At 43.4% G+C, this 21,262-nt stretch overlaps 1 protein-coding gene across 1 annotated transcript; it reads left to right on the top strand.

The window, feature by feature from the left end:
* Positions 1–70: 70 nt before the first annotated feature.
* On the top strand, positions 71–8,330 carry LOC139578136 (protein disulfide-isomerase A3-like). The gene is made up of 13 exons (XM_071405385.1): positions 71–401; positions 1,959–2,037; positions 2,217–2,334; positions 2,440–2,547; positions 2,679–2,808; positions 4,903–5,019; positions 5,299–5,424; positions 5,712–5,894; positions 6,386–6,494; positions 6,741–6,869; positions 6,955–7,034; positions 7,150–7,207; positions 7,846–8,330. Exons 1-13 carry the CDS (start codon positions 268–270, stop codon positions 7,951–7,953), a joined length of 1,479 nt encoding a protein of 492 aa, XP_071261486.1. The 5' UTR covers positions 71–267; the 3' UTR covers positions 7,954–8,330.
* The last annotated feature ends 12,932 nt before the right edge of the window (positions 8,331–21,262 follow it).

Genomic DNA, 21,262 nt, shown 5'->3' with positions numbered 1-21,262 from the left:
AATAATGTGTGCCGGACTCTTATTGGCTGATTAAGACAGTATGACGCTGTTCAAACTCCAATGGTAAGATGCCACACTTGGGTTCCTTTGAGAAGCCCCGGTAATACATATCCTCACCACTAAAGCCCGTTCTCTTTCGAACAGTGCCTCCAACATTGGGCCTAGCGAGAAAGCCTTGTACATTAGGAGGTTTTCCCATTAAAAACAAGCTTTACATTTCAAATTGCTCCTCTTTTTGCAGGCTTGAAGACGTTGGCGCGTTTTACAATGTTGAAATTGTTTTTCTTTGTTGTTCTCGCCGGGGCTGCCCTGGCGAGTGATGTGATTGAATTCACGGATGACGATTTTGACAGTAAAATTGGAGACCACGGGATGATTCTCGTGGAATTCTTTGCGCCATGGTAAGTTCTACAGAAACGCATAGCTAGCTATTGGCTAGCTTAGCTACATTCTGAAGCTAAATGGTTACAATTTTATCTCCAGTGAACAGACGCCGTTAGCTCGTTGACTATCGTTACTTTGTTTATACTGTTACTCACGCAAGATGAATAACATTGGCTTGTCCAAAAGGTTAATGCTCCTTTTAGAATGTGTATATAAACGTGTATTAACGTTAGAAAATTGTTTCCCCAACTGTGCATCTAGCTAGCTAGGTACTGTTACCTAGCTGATAATGGTTAGCTCATAGGAAGTGCATGGCTAACTTATCTAATTTGCCACAGCCTAGCTTCGTGACTCGTTTCTGCTCCCATTTGTTAAATGCACTTTGCTACGCGTTATTAAATGTGTTCGCTAACTAGTTAAGTTAGGTGTCTGATGGACATTGCTGGTTTGTTGGCTAACTAGTTGAGCCTGGCTATCCAGAATGTTTCATGTTTAATAATAAATGGCCTAATTCGTAGTTTGTTTGATCATTAGTTTACTAAGTTATCTTGTCTACCTCTCAGACTTAGCTTTAAGGCTAAATTACTAGCTATTACTATTGGAAATGACCTTACAATGAAGTTAACAATAAGGACGTCGGGGGCTTGGCCTGCCACTGTTGTAACCCTCTCTTTTGGGTTGTCACGAGTTAACGCAGACACAAAGTAAAAATTGGCCATCTTAAAATGGATGAAAACAAAACATGTAGGGTTAGGTTTATACTCAGATTTTAAAAAGATAAATTATAGAAATGGGCGGGGTTTAGCCATAATTATTTATGACTGTGGCTGTAATAACGAGTGACGATCCACCCTTAGCAGAGTTGGCAAAATTCTGATGCATCCGGATTTCAAGGATACAACTTAACTGAATGTGGCTTCTGTTCAGGCGTTTCTTTTTTTTACGCCTGTTACGTGGTCAATGCTAGAAGGATCCAGCGTTTATCAAAATATATTTTTTTGCATTTTATTTAAAGCTAGTCCTAACCTTAACCTAATTATCCTAACCTGCTGCATACATTTTTCTAACCTGTCAAATCTGTCGTTAATTTGACAAATGATGGATCTCTTCTGGCTATGACCCTGCTAGGTTCTATACCTCAGTGACAATATTAGTTTAGTTGTAACCTTATGATTGGCCAGTGAAGCTTGGGTGGCTACTCCCGATTGGTCCCCAAAACCTTTACATAGTTCAACAATGCTGTCAAAGTTGAGCAGGGCCTCCTCAGATAATCAGAGCAATCTATCCTTTTCAAGATGGTTGATCAGATTTGATGACTTCATTCAGGTTTGTATTTTCCAAGCACTATGTGGATTTCCTTTATTCTCAAACCATTGCGGCTGCATTTATTTCAACGTCCATTTACACGTCAATTTGATCTGTCACGGTGGTATCAAATTCCACCTGCTTTTAACTCCCACTCCTCTAGATTTCAAGCTAAGGCCTGAACGGATCACTGCCTGGGAAGGCAACATAAGGGCCAAGATTTTATTGTTTTACAGATTATCAGTTTACTTCACTTGTTTGTCCTGTAGGTGTGGCCATTGTAAAAAACTAGCTCCGGAGTATGAGGTGGCAGCCACACGTCTGAAAGGCATCTTCGGATTGGCCAAGGTACTTCAGTCACTTAATGCACCTTACATTTTGACCTTTTGGTCTTAAAAGGTTGTGTGTGTAATACCCCACACTCCTGTAAAGATAGCCATGTCCATAAGGTTTCTATAAACTGAGCTAGTTGCACAGTTTGTACTCTAGGTCACACTAAGTAATGGCCACCTGACATCTTGCTTTAGGTCGACTGCACGGTCCACAACAATGTATGCCAGAAATACGGAGTCAGCGGTTACCCAACACTGAAGATCTTCAGAGACGGAGAGGACGCTGGTGCCTACGATGGACCCAGAAATGCAGGTATTTAGCCTTAACATTCAATGTCGTCTTGTCCTGATGGAGTCACTGCCTGGCATCCACATATTGCATGTTTTTGACCTTGTATTTCAATGGTTTCTCTGTCAGATGGAATTGTCAGCCATCTTAAAAAGCAGGCCGGCCCAGCTTCCGTGGAGCTCAAGACCGAGGCAGATTTCACAAAGTATGTCGGAGACCGTGACGCAAGTGTTGTGGGTAGGTTTTGCCTTAAAGTTGAGTTCTGCATGAATAAACAAAACCAAATGACTTGAGTAAAATGTCTACTTTTTGCCTTTGTCGTCTGATATTTGACTGTATGCTGTGTTTCCTGTGTCTGTTTTGTCCAGGTTTCTTTGCCGACGGTGGAAGCCCAGCCAAAGCAGAGTTCCTGAAGTCGGCCAGTGCCCTCCGAGAGTCCTTCCGCTTTGCACACACCAACTCAGAGGAGCTTCTCCAGAAACATGGCGTAGAGGGAGAGTGAGTGTTCTCTGATTATTGGCTTGTTCATCCCTGTAAAGGGATGGTTCACTCAAAATACAAACATGTTTTCTCCACTGTAGGCGTAAGGTAAGTGGAAAATCATGTTAACTTGTATTTTAAGTGAACTGTCACTTTAATCAGGGACACAAACTAGTCACCTTTTGGTGAAATCCGCTGTTTTAAATCCAAAATAGGTGACGTACGTGAATCGTGTAAATCCGATGAGAAGTTTAGGGGGGGGCTTTGGATCACTACTGGCTGTAAGCGAACGAGTGATGCGCATTTGAAGCAATACTGGCTGTATCCAAGGCTCAGCCAATCGTTCACATAACAGAATGCAGCATGCAACTGAAGAGACAACCTATTTGCTCGTTACAGAATCAGCGCGCGCTCTGGAAAGACGGCAGTAGGGTGCAAAGGCAGTTTGCCAGTTAATTTACAGCAGTGCGTCCCCTGAACGATACCTAAGAGGTAGGTGAGAAGCCTGACCACGGAGACGGGGGTGATGGAGCTTACTTCATGAGCTGTAACTGAAAAACACCTGGCATTTGGAAAGTTTGAGATGAGGGAGAAAGTGTGGTGGAACAAGTATTAGCATTGTTATCTTGTATCTTGTTAGCTGGATCGAATTCTCTGTAAGCTAGCCAGAGAAATGTTGAGCAACATTAGCTAACTTAGCTGATCAAATAATTGAGTCTATTGTTTGAAAATTAGCTGGCTAATAAAGTCAGACAGCTAGCTAGCTAACTTTACAACATCAGATGAGCTAACGTTAGTAACCTAACCAATTCGCTATAGTATTAACTGGGATACGACTCCTTGCCATTCCTCAAGTTATAGCGCGTTAGTTGCTTATGTAACAGTTTACCTTTACGTCCGTCCCCTCGCCCCAACCCGGGCGTGAACCAGGGACCCTCTGCACACATCAACAACAGTCACCCACGAAGCATCGTTACCCATCGCTCCACAAAAGCCGCGGCCCTTGCAGAGCAATGGGAACCACTACTTCAAGGTCTCAAAGCGAGTGACGTAACCGATTGAAACGCTATTAGCGCGCACCACCGCTAATTAGCTAGCCATTTCACATCCGTTACACTTACTGGACCCTGGCAATCTGTGTGAAATGTTAACTAGCTAACTACTATCTGTGATCTAATGTTTTCCCTCTACAGTATGTGGTTAATTTTCAGAATGAGAGAATTAAGTGTAAATGAGGTGTTGCTTGTTAAACAAGTCGATTCAGGGATCAAGTGTAGCTGAAGCTGGGCCTGGCTTAAACTGGAAGCCACTATAGAGGTGAAAGGAACACCACACACTTTCCCTCTCTCTCTCTTTCTCAATACAGGGGATAAAAAGAGGTAGGCCAGGTGTACTCTCTGCCTGAAAGAGATCAAGTATGACAACAAAGGGTATCATGCTCTGCTGGCACATTGTAGAACAGATGTCCACAGGCAGACCGTGTACAATGTAATAACGTGCAGTGTAGCACACAGATATTGCTTTTGTTGTGTTGAACTTTTGTGTGAGTGAGGGGGTGGTTCATTTTTTACTCTGAACTTTATATTTTTGCACACATGTAGCCTTGTGCACTTGATAGATGTCTACTATAGTGGCCACTATAATAGAGCAATTCTATTTCTACTTTAAGATTTAAAAACATTTTACAAGTGCAATATTTAGATGTGTGTGTGGTCACAAGCATTCTATTATAAAGGCTGTCGTGGCTAATTGCAATATTAGTCTATTGTTTTTTTTTCTCAAGACTTGCGTGTCATTTGCAGTAAAGTCTAGGCAACAAATAACATTTTTTTTTTTTTTTTTTGTTGCTGTGAGTTAGGTTCACATGAACCACTTTTTTTATTTTACACACAGACTGATCATGTAGATTATAGTCTTTGTTGTTTAATTAGTTAACCTGCATTTCCCCCCCCCAGCAGGGATTTATTTGCATGTTTCAGTGCAAAAATTTAGTGTCACCTTTTTGGACCCTCACCAGTTTGTCCCTTATTAATAATGCTCATTATGTTTGCGTTTTCTTGTTTGATGTGTTATCTGACGCCAGTATCATCTTGTGTTCTTTTTTTATTGCAGGGGAATCATTCTGTTCCGTCCATCACGCCTCAACAACAAATTTGAAGAGAGCAGTGTCAAGTTCAGCGAGGAGACGTTCACCAACGCCAAGATCAAGCAGTTCATCCAGGACAACATGTGAGTTTTACCTCAATATGTTCTCCCTTTTGGCAGTGATGAACCATTTAGGCAGTTTTGAAGGGATTATTATTGAATGAATTCTTGGGAGACGCATGGACCAGTTTCTCTGTCAAGAGCAGCCTTTAAAAAAATTTTTTGTTCAATCCCACTGTCTAGAATGAGGGAATGTTTTTTTTTTTCTTGACAAGTTGTACCTCTAGTCTACTGCGTTTTGCATGCTGACATTTATGAAACAAGTTGTACCTCTTACACTGCATTTTTCTCTTTCCCCGTCAGCTTTGGAATGTGCCCCCACATGACTGACGACAACAAGGACCAAATGAAGGGCAAGGATCTGCTGGTGGCCTACTATGATGTGGACTATGAGAAGAACCCCAAGGGCTCCAACTACTGGAGGAACCGGTAGGGTCCCTAATAAATAACACTTATTCCCAGGAGGGAACCCTTTTTTTGTCTCGTGTGCTATGTTTTGTTAAAGTGTAATCTCTCCAGCTGTCAGTCCCCAAGACTCAACTTGTACCTCATTTTGTGTACTCTGAAGGCTGGTTTCCTAGACACAGATGGTAAAGCATGTTCAATGGAGATTTGCAACAGATTTGCATTTCAGTGGCCTATTTAGGATGCATGATAAATGTTCCAACGTGTTGTTATATGCATGAACCCAACTCCCTCTCTCTCACTGTCTATAGGGTAATGAAGGTGGCCAAGGGTTTCCTGGACCAGGGGAACAAGCTGAACTTTGCCGTGGCCAGCAAGAACAGCTTTAGCCAAGACATCGCTGAGATGGGCCTGGACGCCAGCTCCGGGGAGCTTCCTGTGGTCGGTATCCGCACCGCCAAGGGAGACAAATACGTCATGACCGAGGAGTTCTCGTAAGTGTCACTTATCACCACGCAACTCCAAATGGCACTTCGGACATGGTATCCCTTAGGATAGGGTGATGGACATTGGTTGAGAATTTACTGGTTAAGAGTTTATTGATCATACAAGTGCTACCTGTTATTTAACTAGGGAATTCACTTACTGTTTGAGTGTCCTCTCACTCACTCGGTCTAATCTGCCATAGAACTCAAGTAACATTTTTCAAGCATCCCTTGAAAAATGTTAAAAAGCTCTTGGGGCTTTGTCGCCAAGTTTGACATTTTAAACTCTCTGCAACAAAGGATATCAGCCAGGACCACAGTTTAGAAGCAGACAAAGATTGATACACATGTAATGTCTTACTACCAGCAAGTTAAATGTACACTTTCCACTGAATATAGCAGCTCTAACAGGTTATGGTGCCCTCCTACAGGTAGAAACTTCCTGTGTCTGGGTTTTATTTCTCTACTGATTCAGTACAATGTCTTGGGTTTTTACACAGACGTGACGGCAAGGCCCTGGAGCGTTTCCTGCAGGACTACTTTGACGGCAAGCTGAAGCGTTACCTCAAGTCTGAGCCCATCCCTGAGAACAACGACGGCCCAGTCAAGGTGAGTCGGCGCTTGAGACTGACATTGCAAGCGGTTGGGCGCTCTCAAATCGGACAAAATGTGTAATCGAAGCAGCGACTCGATGGTTTCCAATTGGAGCGGTGTGTTTGAGGGAGGATCTATGTCTGTTGCGCTGTCTGACAGATGTCCCTGTTTTACTCCATGAAGAGGCATGGCTTGTCAAGGTTTGTCTGTGTAAACCATTCTCACCAAGGCCAACCCTTTCCATCCTTTGTTGTCCTCCAGACTGTGGTGGCTGAGAACTTTGACGCCGTTGTGAACGAGGAGGACAAGGACGTGCTGATTGAGTTCTATGCCCCCTGGTGTGGCCACTGCAAGAGCCTGGAGCCCAAGTGGAAAGAGCTGGGAGAGAAGGTAAGGGCTACTGATTTGAAATGATGTGATTATGGCCATTCTACATTGGCATGTGAGACTAACCCCCCCCACTTCTACCTCGCAGCTGTCCAGTGATCCCAACATTGTCATCGCAAAGATGGATGCCACAGCCAATGACGTGCCATCCCAATACGAAGTCAGAGGGTGAGTGATTCATCTCCAACAGTCCTAACTATTTAGCGAGTGTTTGACATGCAGGCGGTTTACATGTCATGTCTGTTGCACCCTAATAATCATGCTTTTAATTTCCCCGTTTCAGATTCCCCACCATCTTCTTCGCTCCAGCTGGACAGAAAATGAGCCCGAAGAAATACGAGGTTTGTCCCGAGTATACACACAACCCCAGATAGAACAATGAGCCAGATATTTCACCGGATGTATAAATGTGAAGCATCCGCTTGGCGTTTCCACTCACTACCAAATATGGTGATGAGAGGAAGCCCGTTGGTTGCCAATGGGAGAAGATGGAACGAGATGGATTTTGGTTGACACTCTGCTAATTTTCTCATCGGTGAAACAACGTTTGATCTCAATACTGTTTTTCTGTTCCCAAAACTAGTATCTGCTATGAACAGAGTGGACAATTTTTTGAATATATATATATATATAATTATTTTTTTGTAGACTTCACTCTTTGCCAAAATAAAAAACAAACCGAAAAATATGAATTGTTTAGGAGTGAAAAGGCTAATTGAGGCTAATAGACTAGAATATGCAAATAGGATCTCGCTAGCTCGTGCTTGTTCTGCCCACTACGACTCATTTGTTCCCATTTGAAACAACTGCTTTGGTCTAGCTTGGTTTAGTTGTAAAAAAAAAATCTTTGATATAAATTCATGCGTTATAATTTCTGGCTCATAGAAGATTCCAAGGATACTCTCACTCACATGTAGGACTTACTGTGTCACATTGATGCTACAGCTAACCTGGCTTGTCGATGTTTTTTTTCTTTCAGGGAGGTCGTGAGGTCAGTGACTTAATCTCCTACCTGAAGAAGGAGGCCACCAACCCCCTGGTGGTTCAGGAAGAGGAGACGACCAAGAAGAAGAAGCTTGAGCTATAGAAGCTCAACTGGCGCCAACATTCCGAGGAGGGAAAACACTGACAACTAAATTATATTCCAATCTTTAGTGAACTACAGAATGCTCAGAGCCCAGTTGAGATGAGGGTCCTGCCGCTCTGCGAACACTGTGGAAAGTGGCGGTGGTGTCCAGGGCCTGCCTGAATATTTTTTTTTTTTTTTGTCTCAATGAAATTGAGATTATTTCCCCTGGTCTGTCTGTACCTCTGATGCACTTTGGTACAATACCAATTTCCGGTCATCTATTAGTTTATTATTTCTGGAAGAGGGGAGTTATGGTGAATTCCTTTTATTTTGTACGATGTCTTTGTTTTTGTACATTTGAAAGGATTGTGAAATAAAAAGGCCCACAAAACCAATATGTTTTGTTTGAATTTATGAAATGTGGCTCGTTTCTGAATTCCTTGAGGATTTTCTTTGGGGGGGGCTTGTGATCTAAAGAAAAATATCTGGTATTTCTAAACCATATTCTTCCTGATTGGTGCAGCGGTCTAAGGCACTGCATCTATGCTAGAGGCGTCACTAAAGACCCTGGTTCGATTCCAGGCTGTATCAACCGGCCGTGATTGGGAGTCGCATAGGGGGGCACACAATTGTCCCAGCGTTGTCCAGGTTAGGGTTTGGCCGGGGTAGGCTGTCATTGTAAATAAGAATTTAACTGACTTGCCTAGTTAAAGGATAAATTAAATAACACTGGACCCATTCTATAAATGTTTAACGGGCCTGTTTCCTGGACGCAGCGTAAGCTTACTCCTGGACTGAAATGCATGCTCAACAGAGCTACTGAAAGGATGTTTTGGTCCTGGTATAGGCTTGTTTCCAGGAAACTGGCCTTGATTGTAAGAGGCCACCATCACTCAAGTATTTACACATGTTACAGTATAGCTTCCGTCCCTCTCCTCGCCCCTACCTGGGCTCGAACCAGGGACCCTCTGCACACATCAACTGACACACACACCCATCGTTACCCATCGCTCCACAAAAGCCACAGCCCTTGTAGAGCAAGGGGAACAACTACTTCAAGGTCTCAGAGCGAGTGACGTCACCGATTGAAACGCTATTAGCGCGCACCACCACTAACTAGCTAGCCATTTCACATCGGTTACACACCATTTCTTTTTACAACATTCAAGAGCTATTTGTATTTATTTCTCTACTGAAGCAGCATGACTCAAATCACCTGATATTTCAAACATTCAAAAGACATTTATTATTCCATGCCTCGTTAAGTGAATTAATGCCAATACTTATTAACAAAGGGGTGTCCATTCGGTTTTTCTATTTCATATTTACATGTCTTATGACATTTAATCATTATTTATGCGACCAACAATTTATTTGTACAGTTATATTGTTTACAAACAATGGAGTAAAACAAGTTTATATTTTTATTCTTAATGGCATCAACATATTGGAAAACCAATGAACAAATATGTGAAAAACAGTATACATTCAATATATCTTCCACCTTGTCAAAATTGTGCATGATATACACTGAGTAGACAAAACATTAAGAACACCTGTTTCCATGACAGACTGACCAGGTGAAAGCTATGATCCCTTATTGATGTCACTTGTTAAATCCACTTCAATCAGTGTAGATGAAGGGGTGGAGACAGGTTGAAGAAGGATTTTTAAGCCTTGAGACAATTGAAATATGGATTGTGTATGTGTGCCATTCAGAGGGTGAATGGCCAAGACAAAATATTTCAGTGTCTATGAATGGGGTAGTAGGTGCCAGGTGCAATCAATATTAGGAAGGTGTTCTTAATATTTTGTAAACTCAGTAAATTTTGTATCAATTTTCAACCAATCCAGTGCATTTTTGTTAAATTTAAAATGGAGAAATCAACAATACGTCAAAGGATTTAACTAAACAACATAACCTTCACTCCAAATCAAAACTCCAAACCTACAACCTGATTTTGGACGGTATTACCTGGACGGTCTTACACCCAAGGATTATTATTCCCAAACTATACAGCAAATGTTCTGGGAAACAAACAGAAACCTGAAAACACCATCCAACCTGGAACCGAGTGAGTAATGCTTAGTCTGAAGCTATTTTTTACTTTCAAAAGCCAAGAAGAAAAATACATTACAATGATATATTTTACTTTTATAAGGACTGAAAGCTACCAAGCCTGCTAGGACAAAGAGATACAACTTCAATTAGCACTGACTTGTGAAGCGAGAGGTGTCGAAGCCTTTGCGCTCAACAAATACCAAGCTTCCAAACCCAGAGGCCGGCATTTTCTACAAGAAATATGCCTCCAAAAATAAAAGCTTCTCTCAAGTGGGTGTGACACCTACTTCCGTTGCCTGCTGCACTGCTGCTTGGATTCCACCTGGAGATCTGTTCACCGTCTGCCCTGGTTGTCTCCCCCTGTCTGTTACAGCCCCCCCCCCACACCCCTCCCACTGTTGGGGCGAGTGAGTCTGAATTTACAATGGCTACACCCTTGTTATATATTAAATATTTTTCTTGTGCATTTCGCTATTTGCATCATGACTCCTGCATGCTTTGTTGACTACGAACTTTCTTTACCCAATCGTGGGACAGACTATGTTTCTTCCCACACTAGGGACTCTGACTCTCTATTGGTTACACAGACTTTTGGCCTCCCATCCTATTCTAACCACCTCTCGCCGGCTTTGTATTCATGTTACCTGATGAAATTACGGAACAATATGATCTTGTTGCCATCTGATGCACATTCAGATGTCATAGATCAGCACTGCAGATATGCCGTGCCTTAATGTTGATGATATCTGGAAATGTGCATGTACACCCTGGCCCATCTACAGTTGCTAGCACCAATTCTGACTTGTGCTCTGATATCTGCTTCACTGATTTCTGCTCTCGTAAAAGCCTGGGTTTTTTGCACGTTAACACTAGAATCTTATTACCTAAAATGGATCAACTGAAAGTGTGGGTTCACAGCTCCAATCCAGATGTGTTGGTGATTACTGAGACGTGGTTAAGGAAGAGTGTTTTGAATACTGATGTTAACCTTTCTGGTTATAACCTTTTTTTGGCGAAACGGATCTTCCAAAGGTGGGCGAGTGGCAATCTTTACCAAGGATCACCTTCAGTGCTCCGTTGTCTCCACCAAGTCTGTCCCCAAACAATGTGATTTACTGGTTAAGTATTAAACTCTCAAATAGCACCCAGCAGCAGTCAACAAAGAGCTATCGTCCTCCATCAGCACTAGCCTATACCCTATCTGCCCTAAGCTCTCTCCTGGCCCCTTACACTAAGTCTGAATGTGTCCTGCTAGGTGACCTAAACTGGGACATGCTTAAACCACCTGACCAAGTCCTAAAGCAACGGGACTCCCTAAATCTTTCTCAGATTATTGCCAATTCCACAAGGTATGACTCCAAACACCCAGAAAAGGCTACTCTCCTCAACGTTATCCTCACAAATAATCCTGATAGGTATCAGTCTGGTGTTTTCTGTAATGACCTTAGCGATCACTGTTTTACAGTCTGTGTTCGTAATGGCTGCTCAGTGAAACGACCTGTCCTGATTTGTCATAGACGCTTGCTAAAAAACAGGCCTCTGTAACATGGTATAGAATCAGCTTGATCCCCTCTGTCGAAGACGCTTGGACTTTCTTAAAAACAGGTTCAGCTCCTGGTTCGACCGTGATCTTGCAGAGTTACTCCACCTCAAGAATTGCATTTGGCGAAAGGCTTGGCACACGCATACTCAGGCTGACTGGCTCTCGTTCAGGCAATTTAGAAATAAGTTCATTCAAGCTATCCAGAAGGCCAAAGTTAGTTACTTTAAGGAGCAGTTCTCTCTCTGTGGATCTAACACCAAGAAGTTCTGGAAAACAGTTAAAGACCTGGAGAATAAACCCTCCTCCTCACAGCTGCCCATGTCCCTTAAAGTTGATGATGTGGTTGTTACTGACAAGAAGCACATGGCTGAGCTCTTTAATCACCACTTCATTAAGTCAGGATTCCTATTTGACTCAGCCATGCCTCCTTGCCATCCAACATTTCCTCATCTCCCACCCTTTCTAATGCGACTATCCCCGATGCTTCTACCTCTTTTTCCACTGCCCCGCAACAAAGTTTCTCCCTGCAGGCAGTAACTGAGTCCGAGGTGCTAAAGGAGCTCCTGGAATTTGACCCCCCCAAAAATATCTGGGTCAGATGGTTTAGACCCATTCTTCTTTAAGGTTGCTGCCCCTATCATTGCCAAGCCTATCTCTGACCTTTTTAACCTGTCTCCTTTCAGGGGAGGTTCCCATTGCTTGGAAGGCAGCCACGGTTTGTCCTTTATTTAAAGGGGGCAATCAAGCTGATCCTAGCTGTTATAGGCCTATTTCTATTTTGCCCTGTTTATCAAAAGTGTTGGAAAATGTCTTGATGTCTATAGTATTCTCTCTGGTATGCAATCTGGTTTCCGCTCAGGTTATGGATGTGTCACTGCAACCTTAAAGGTACTCAATGATGTCACCATTGCCCTTGATTCTAAGCAATGTTGTGCTGCTATTTTTATTGACTTGGCCAAAGCTTTTGATACGGTAGACCATTCCATTCTTGTGGGCCGGCTAAGGAGTATTGGTGTCTCTGAGGGGTCTTTGGCCTGTTTTGCTACCTACCTCTCTCAAAGAGTACAGTGTATAAAGTCAGAAAATCGTCTGTCTCAGCCACTGCCTGTCACTAAGGGAGTACCCCAAGGCTCAATCCTAGGCCCTACGCTCTTCACAATTTACATCAACAACATGGCTCAGGCAGTAGAAAGCTCTCTCATCCATTCATATGCGGATGATACAGTCTTATACTCAGCTGGCCCCTCTGGATTTTGTGTTAAATGCTCTACAACAAAGCTTTCTTAGTGTCCAACAAGCTTTCTCTGCCCTTAACCTTGTTCTGAACACCTCCAAAACAAAGGTCATGCGGTTTGGTAAGAAGAATGCCCCTCTCCCCACAGGTGTGATTACTACCTCTGAGGGTTTAAAGCTTGAGGTAGTCACCTCATACAAGTACTTGGGTGTATGGCTAGACGGTACACTGTCTTTCTCTCAGCACATATCAAAGCTGCAGGCTAAAGTTAAATCTAGACTTGGTTTCCTCCATCATAATCGCTCCTCTTTCACCCCAGCTGCCAAACTAACCCTGATTCAGATGAACATCCTACCCATGCTAGATTACAGAGATGCCATTTATAGACCGGCAGGCAAATGTGCTCTCGAGTGGCTAATGTTCTTTACCATAGCCTGCAGAGTTCTGTCTTATTATCCAGGTCTGTGCCCAAACAATTTGAGCTTCTACTTTAAAAATCCACCTTTCCAGAAACAAGTCTCTCACCATTGCCGCTTGCTGTAGACCACCTTCTGCCCCCAGCTGTGCCCTGGACACTATGTGAATTGATTGCCCCCATCTATCTTCAGAGCTCGTGCTGTTAGGTGACCTAAACTGGGACACGTTTAACACCCCAGCCATCCTACAATCTAAGCTTGATACCCTCAATCTCACACAAATTATCAATGAACCTACCAGGTACAACCCCAAATCCGTAAACACAGGCATCGTTACAGATATCATCCTAACCAACCTGCCCTCCAAATACACCTCTGCTGTCTTCAACCAGGATCTCAGCGTTCACTACCTCATTGCTTGTGTGCGTAATGGGTCTGCGGTCAAACGACCATCCCTCATCACTGTCAAACGCTCCCTAAAACACTTCAGCGAGCAGGCCTTTCTAATCGACCTGGCCCAGGTATCCTGGAAGGATATTGACCTCATTCCGTCAGTAGAAGATGCCTGGTTATTCTTTAAAAGTGCTTTCTTCACAATCTTAAATAGCATGCCCCGTTCAAAAAATGTAGAACCAGGAACAGATATAGCCCTTGGTTCACTCCAGACCTGACTGCCCAGCACAAAAACATCCTGTGGCGTACGGCATTAGAATTGAATAGCCCCCGAGATATGCAACTTTTCAGGGAAGTTGGGGACCAATATACACAGGCAGTTAGGAAAGCAAAGGCTAGCAAATTTGCATCCTGCAGAACGAATTCCAAAAAGTTCTGTGACACTGTAAAGTCCATGGAGAATAAGAGCACCTCCTCCCAGCTGCCCACTGCACTGAGGACAGGAAACACTGTCACCACTGATAAATCCACGATAATTGAGATTTTCAATAAGCATTTTTCTATGGCTTGCCATGCTTTCCACCTGGCCACCCCTACCCTGGTCAACAGCCCTGCACCCACCACAGCAACTTTCCCAAGCCTCCCCAGCTTCTCCTTCACCCAAATCCATACAGCTGATGTGCTGAAAGAGCGGAAAAATCTGGACCCCTACAAATCAGCAGGACTAGACAATCTGGACTTGCTCTTTCTAAAATTATCTGCCGAAATTGATGCAACCCCTATTACTAGCCTGTTCAACTTCTCTTTTGTATCGTCTGAGATCCCCAAAGATTGGAAAGCGGCCACGGTCATCCCCATCTTCAAAGGGGAGACACTCTAGACCCAAACTGCTACAGACCTATATCTATCCTACCCTGCCTTCTAAGGTCTTCGAAAGCCAAGTCAACAAACAGATTACTGACCACTTCGAATCCCACCGTACATTCTTCGCTATGCAATCTGGTTTCCGAGCTGGTCACGGGGGCACCGAAGCCACGCTCAAGGTCCTACATAACCTCCATCGATAAAGAGACAATACTGTGCAGCTGTATTCATTGACAGTCGAAAGCCTTAGCCAGGTCTATCACCACATTCTTATCGGCAGACTTGACAGCCTTGGTTTCTCAAATGACTGCCTCGCCTGGTTCACTAACTACAACTCAGAGTTCAGTGTGTCAAATCGGAGGGTCTGTTGTCCGGACCTCTGGCAGTCTCTGAGGGTGCCACAGGGTTCAATTCTTGGGCCGACTCTTTTCTCTGTATACATTTACATTTACATTTAAGTCATTTAGCAGACGCTCTTATCCAGAGCGACTTACAAATTGGAAGGTTCATACATATTCATCCATATTCATCCTGGTCCCCCCGTGGGGAATGAACCCACAACCCTGGCGTTGCAAGCGCCATGCTCTACCAACTGAGCCACACGGGACAAAATTGCCATCAATAAAATGCAATTGTGTTCGTTGTCCACAACTTATCCTTGCCCATACCATAACCCCACCGCCACCGTGACATCAATGATGTCGCTCTTGCTGCTGGTGATTCTTTGATCCACCTCCTACGCAGACGACACCATTCTGTATACTTCTGGCCCCTCTTTGGACACTGTGTTAACTAACCTCCAGACGAGCTTCCATGCCATACAACTCTCCTTCTGTGGCCTCCAATTGCTCTTAAATGCAAGTAAAACTAAATTCATGCTCTTCAACTGATCGCTACCAGCACCTGCCCGCCTGTCCAGCATCACTACTCTGGATGGGTCTGACTTAGAATATGTGGACTTCTACAAATACGTAGGTGTCTGGTTAGACTGTACACTCTCCTTCCAGACTCACATTAAGCATCTCCAATCCAACATTAAATGTAGAATCGGCTTCCTATTTCGCAACAAAGCATCCTTCACTCATGCTGCCAAACATTCCCTCGTAAAACTGACTATCCTGCTGATCCTCGACTTTGGCGACGTAATTTACAAAATAGCCTCCAACACTCTACTCAGCAAATTGGATGTAGTCTATCACAGTGCCATCCTTTTTAACACCAAAGTCCCCATATACTACCCACCACTGCGACCTGTATGCTCTCGTTGACTGGCCCTCGCTTCATATTCGTCGCTAAACCCACTGGCTCCAGGTCATCTATAAGTCTATGCTAGGTATAGCCCCGCCTTATCTCAGCTCACTGGTCACCATAGCAGCACCCACCCGTAGCAAGCGCTCCAGCAGGTATGTATAACTGGTCACCCCCAAAGCCAATTCCTCTTTTGGCCCCCTTTCCTTCCAGTTCTCTGCTGCCAATGACTGGAACGAATTGCAAAATTCACTGAAGCTGGAGACCCATATATCCCTCACTAACTTTAAGCACCAGCTGTCAGAGCAGCTCACAGATCACTGCACCTGTACATAGTCCATATGTAAATAGCCCATCCAACTACCTCATCCGCATACTGTATTTATTTTTTTGCTCCTTTGCATCTCAGTATCTCTACTTGCACATCTATCACTCCAGTGTTTAATTGCTAAATTGTAATTATTTCGCCACCATGGCCTATTTATTGCCTTACCTCCCTTATCCTACCTCATTTGCACACGCTGTAAATACACTTTCTTCTATTGTGTTATTGACTGAATGTTTGTTTATTCCATGTGTAACTGTGTCGCTTTATCTTGGCCAGGTCGCAGTTGTAAATGAGAACTTATTCTCAACTAGCCTACCTGGTAAAATACATAAAAAAACATTCAGCCATGAGATTTGCCACCAATGCTCCTTATAGGACACATCACTGCACTCTATACTCCTCCGTAAACTGGTCATCTCTATAAACCCGTCGCAAGACTCACTAGTTGATGCTTATTTATAAAACCCTCTTAGGCCTCACTCCCCCCTATCTGAGGTATCTACTGCAGCCCTCATCCTCCACAAACAACACCCGTTCTGCCAGTCACAATCTGTTAAAGGTCCTGAAAGCACACACATTCCTGGGTCGCTCGTCCTTTCAGTTCGCTGCATCTAGCGACTGGAACGAGCTGCAACAAACACTCAAACTGGACAGTTTTATCTCAATCTCTTCATTCAAAGACTCAATCATGGACACTTTTACTGACAGTTGTGGCTGCTTTGCGTGATGTATTGTTGTCTCTACCTTCTTGCCTTTTGTGCTGTTGTCTGTGCCCAATAATGTTTGTACCATGTTTTGTGCTGCTACCATGTTGTGTTGCTACCATGCTGTGTTGTCATGTGTTGCTGCCTTGCTATGTTGTCTTTTATGTAGTGTTGTCTCTCTCTTCGTGATGTGTGTTTTGTCATATATATATATCTTTTTTTTTAACCCAGTCCCCGTCCCTGCAGGAGGCTTTTTGCCCTCTGGTAGGCCGTCATTGTAAATAATACTTTTTCTTAACCGACTTGCCTAGTTAAATAAAGGTTCAATAAAATAAATTCTGAAAACAGAAAAACAGATCCCACTGTTCAAGCCTGCTGAAGGCGTGGTTGCGTGGTAACCATCACTCCCGGCTTTACCAGGGGCACGCTTGAGGTGGTCTCCCACAGCTCTGCGTACAATATGTCATGTTCTGTGGCTTTGCCATTGCATTTCTTGACTGCCCCTGCAACCCAGAAAGAAACATTTAGTTATAGTATATAAAACACTCAAAGTAATGGATATGTGGCATCTATGGCCTCGGTTATACCCGGGCACTTAAATGCAACTTCTGTCATCCGATCACTCCAAGCTGCATTAGGTCTGGATACACGAAAGTCACATTGTGTTCACAATAGGTTATTATCTGCCAGGACGGGCATTGCGTTCGGAATTTAGTCTGGATGCAATCAGGCCACTGAATATGCACAAGCAATGTACAGAGGTGTGGGGAAAAGCACATTCTACACAAATTACCTTCATAATAACAAAGAAAACATGTGTGTGTGTGTCTGATGGGAAATAAACTTTTATACAACCCAAAGAGGTGAGAAATTACATGAATATCGGTGGACAACTTGCTATGGTGACAAATTATTTACCATTTTAAACCATGTGTGACCTCTCACCTCACTGGCTGTAGAAGTGTTCTTCCTAACCAGTCCCTTAACAGTTCTCAGAATGAGCTCCACCCTCACTGGGTCGTCAGAGTAGAGGAAGGCTGAGGAGGGATGAATTGATCAATCATTCAACAAGTCAGTAAATTAATGAATGTTGACAAGCTTAAATATCCCTCTCCCACCCATGGAGAGACCTATATACTATATCTTACCCTCCAGACAGTGGCACAGCAGTGTAAGGCACTGCATCTCAGTACTAGAGATGTCACTACAGACCCTGGTTTGATTCCAGGCTGTATCACAACCGGCTGTGATTGGGAGTCCCATAGGGCGACGCACAATTGGCCCAGAGTGGTTTTGGTTTGGCCAGGGTAGGCCGTCATTGTAAATAAGAATTTGTTCTTAACTGACCTGGTCAGTAGGGGGTGAGCCAATCATCACTGGTTCATACAAACACAGGACAGGGGCAAAAATGTACTTTTTGTTTCACCAGCCACTGTTGCAGGCCACTCAGATTACATTCCCCAAAAAACAGATGCCCATTCTTTGTAATGTTTCTAAAACAAGAAATGACCAGTGCATTTAACCAAAATATTAGATGAGACAAAATGTTCAGCTGCCCCTTTAAGGGCGGGAGGTTACCGTGGTAACGGGGCCACTTGAGTCGTGTCAGGTGTGTCTGAGAGATTTGGGATCTGACTGCTAGGGCATCTCTTCGCTGTCAGTTGAAGCCTCAGACTCAAACTAACGTTGAAAAACAATCGAGCTTGTCGACAAAACAATGTAAAGAGCCAAGAAACACGCGGACAAAGTCTCACATTGTACACTTTAGAGTAAATAAGACCAACTTTTATGTCTGTGCACTGCGCCCCCAAAAAATGAATTTATCAGCACTTCACTAAGAGCACATAGATCTCCTGCCAGGCAGTTTTGCCACAGATAGAACAATGAGAGGTGTTTGCTGCCTGAGGTGGGATATAGGATTCGTATTTATTTGTGCACTTAGCAGCAATGAAGCAACACAGCAGAAATACTTTGAAAACAGCTACTGCAGCATTTTTCTACAATAAATCACAACTCGCACATGGGCTCATTTCTGGCTGTTGACCATTTTTATTCGCAAATGTGATGCTCGCACTGTAGAGCCCTGCAAGTTGACCACCTGCCAACGTGGCTGGTAAATTAGACATTATTACCCGCCAATACTTACATTTACCCGCATTTGGCTGGTGTTAATTTGATGCCCTGGACATAGAGCCTACTACTATAGAGATAAATAGAAATGGCGTCTTTTATAGGCACTATCCCCCCGTGGTTCGTAGGACAAAGCCTACATGGAAACGAATGGCGTTTTTGGATAAACGCAGAAAATAAGGTCGGTGGTAAACACAGGCTTAGGATATATTATATATTTTGTTCTATGAGATACTCTTCATCAGCCAACGTCACTTTTTGTGGTACTACCTGGGATGGTACAGCGTGAGATGATACTGCCTGGAATGGTACAGCCTGACATGGGACAGCCTGGGTGGTACTGCCTTAGTACAGCCTGAGATGGTACAGCCTGGGATGATACTGCCTGGGATGGTACTGTAGCTGTGGTAGAAAGTTGATTTGCGATGTTCTGCATTTATCAGAGTGCCATCAGGTAGCCTGATTTCAGATGTGTCCATTTAAACAGGATTATTAAGGAAATAGTTTTTATTTATTTGTATTTAACATGTATTTAAGGTAATTGTAACGCATGTAAACGTTTTAACCAAACTATTATATTAAAATGACTATACACAATATTCGCGTTATTGTGTGCATATAACCGTACTCAGTGTTTCAATCGGTTTGAATCAGATTTGAATGGTGGAGGATTTTTGAAAAAGAAAGTAACTGTTCTTCCTCTCCAGTAGAGGGCAACATTGTTGCGGTTTTTCAATACATTTTGTTGACGTGGATGTTCTTCCGTAAAATGACTGACAGCGGGTCAGGAGTTAATATTCTTCTTTGATTGGTAGAAATACATGAAATGTATATTATATAACCCAATCAGAGTTGAGTGCGAACCACAAAGGCGGGATTTACCAGCGTACAAGCCAATCAGTGCCAAGTTATTAACATTTGTAGAGTGTTCAGGACGGGGGCACATGTCAGTAGAGGTATGGTATGCTACCAATGTTTTAGGATATTATTTGTTTGCAAAGCGTGTTGGTTAGTCAATGTCTTTATCAAGCTAGCTAAGCATGTATCGTATGGTTGTGATTTGACGGCATTTTGATTGTTCATGTGGTTTTGCCACGTTGGTAACACGTTGTCAGAGTACGCGCGTCAGTTTAGCCAATGATGACAGATACAATGTTGCTAGTGTTCGGGTCATGGTAAGACACAAACGTATCTTTGGCATGTCTACTCTTAAAGGAAAATACCACTCAAACTATATTTTAATATTTGTTTCATTAGTTCACTGATAGTCCCAAAATGTTTTGCATATCGGCGGCCAAGTTTTCAAGATGTAGAACTTTCAAAATACAGTAAGCGTCACAGTGAGGTGCAAACATTTTGGGACTGTATCATCAGTGGACTAATGAAACAAATACTCCTGTTTTTTTTGTTGTGTTTTCCTTTTAAGTAACGATGTGAGGTAAAAGTTGCAGATTCTCTACTTGCGTATCTATTCTTTAGCGTTTTTAAATTTTATTTTATTCATGAGTTGGCAACATTTTCTTTGTTGCAGATATGATACTACATGGCAAGAACAATGTTTGAAGCAGGGACTTCAATTGGAAGTAAAACCCATCGCAATTATTGGGGACTGATCTACAAGTATAGATATTTATCCCGGAAAGCCATGCTCCTCCATACTGTAGAGAACACAAGAACATGGAAGAAGCATCAAAAGAATAATAAAATCAGCAATCCGGGGAAAGGGACAGAGGAAAACATTGAAATGCTGGACAAATTACCTGAGAGGCACACCTGTCTAGAAGTTGGTAGCGCCCTAAAACCCACAGACTCATGGACTAATTTGGTTAAATGTGGAGTAACCCCTATTGTACAGGGTTCGCTGATAGCTGCTTCTGGGGACAACGGGGTAGCCAAGCGGCAGACTTCAGTAGGCAAAACGCTGGTTGCGGCTGCTTTGAGTGAACGATGGGAGGTGGACAGTGGGTTCTTGTCTGATGCCAGCCCACCAGCTAGTGGACACCGTTCTTCCTGCCACAACACGTGCCCGACCAATGTTGGTGGCTATAGACTGTGAGATGGTTGGCACTGGGCTAGGTGGGCGCACTAGTGAACTGGCACGCTGTAGTTTGGTGGATTACCATGGCAACGTCCTGTTACGATAAGTACATCCGTCCGTGCCAGCCTGTGACCGACTACAGGACCCGTTGGAGTGGCATCCAGAGGCACCATTTACAGAACGCTCTGCCCTTCCCAGAGGCTAGGACCGAGGTGAGCAATGAGACCATAACCACCTGGCTTTGGCATTAACTCTTCTTTTGAGTCCTTTACTTTGTGGGAAAAAGAGCAGTCTGTATGCTAGAAAGCCCAACTGGACAGAGGTTTCAACTGTTGGTCTCAAAGGAAAGGATGTGTGCAAAGGCAGC

This window comes from Salvelinus alpinus, chromosome 6 (genome assembly GCF_045679555.1).
Source record: "Salvelinus alpinus chromosome 6, SLU_Salpinus.1, whole genome shotgun sequence".
Taxonomy (NCBI): Eukaryota; Metazoa; Chordata; class Actinopteri; order Salmoniformes; family Salmonidae; genus Salvelinus; species Salvelinus alpinus.
The sequence above is the reverse complement of the archived record's forward strand: the minus strand, read 5'-3'. Positions and strand labels throughout refer to the sequence as shown.

Coding starts and splice junctions, on each gene's coding strand:
- LOC139578136 (XM_071405385.1), top strand. CDS start 268: ATGTTGAAATTGTTTTTCTTTGTTGTTCTCGCCGGGGCTGCCCTGGCG. Junction 2,335..2,439: donor CGATGGACCCAGAAATGCAG/GTATTTAGCCTT, acceptor TTTCTCTGTCAG/ATGGAATTGTCAGCCATCTT. Junction 5,020..5,298: donor CAGTTCATCCAGGACAACAT/GTGAGTTTTACC, acceptor TTTCCCCGTCAG/CTTTGGAATGTGCCCCCACA.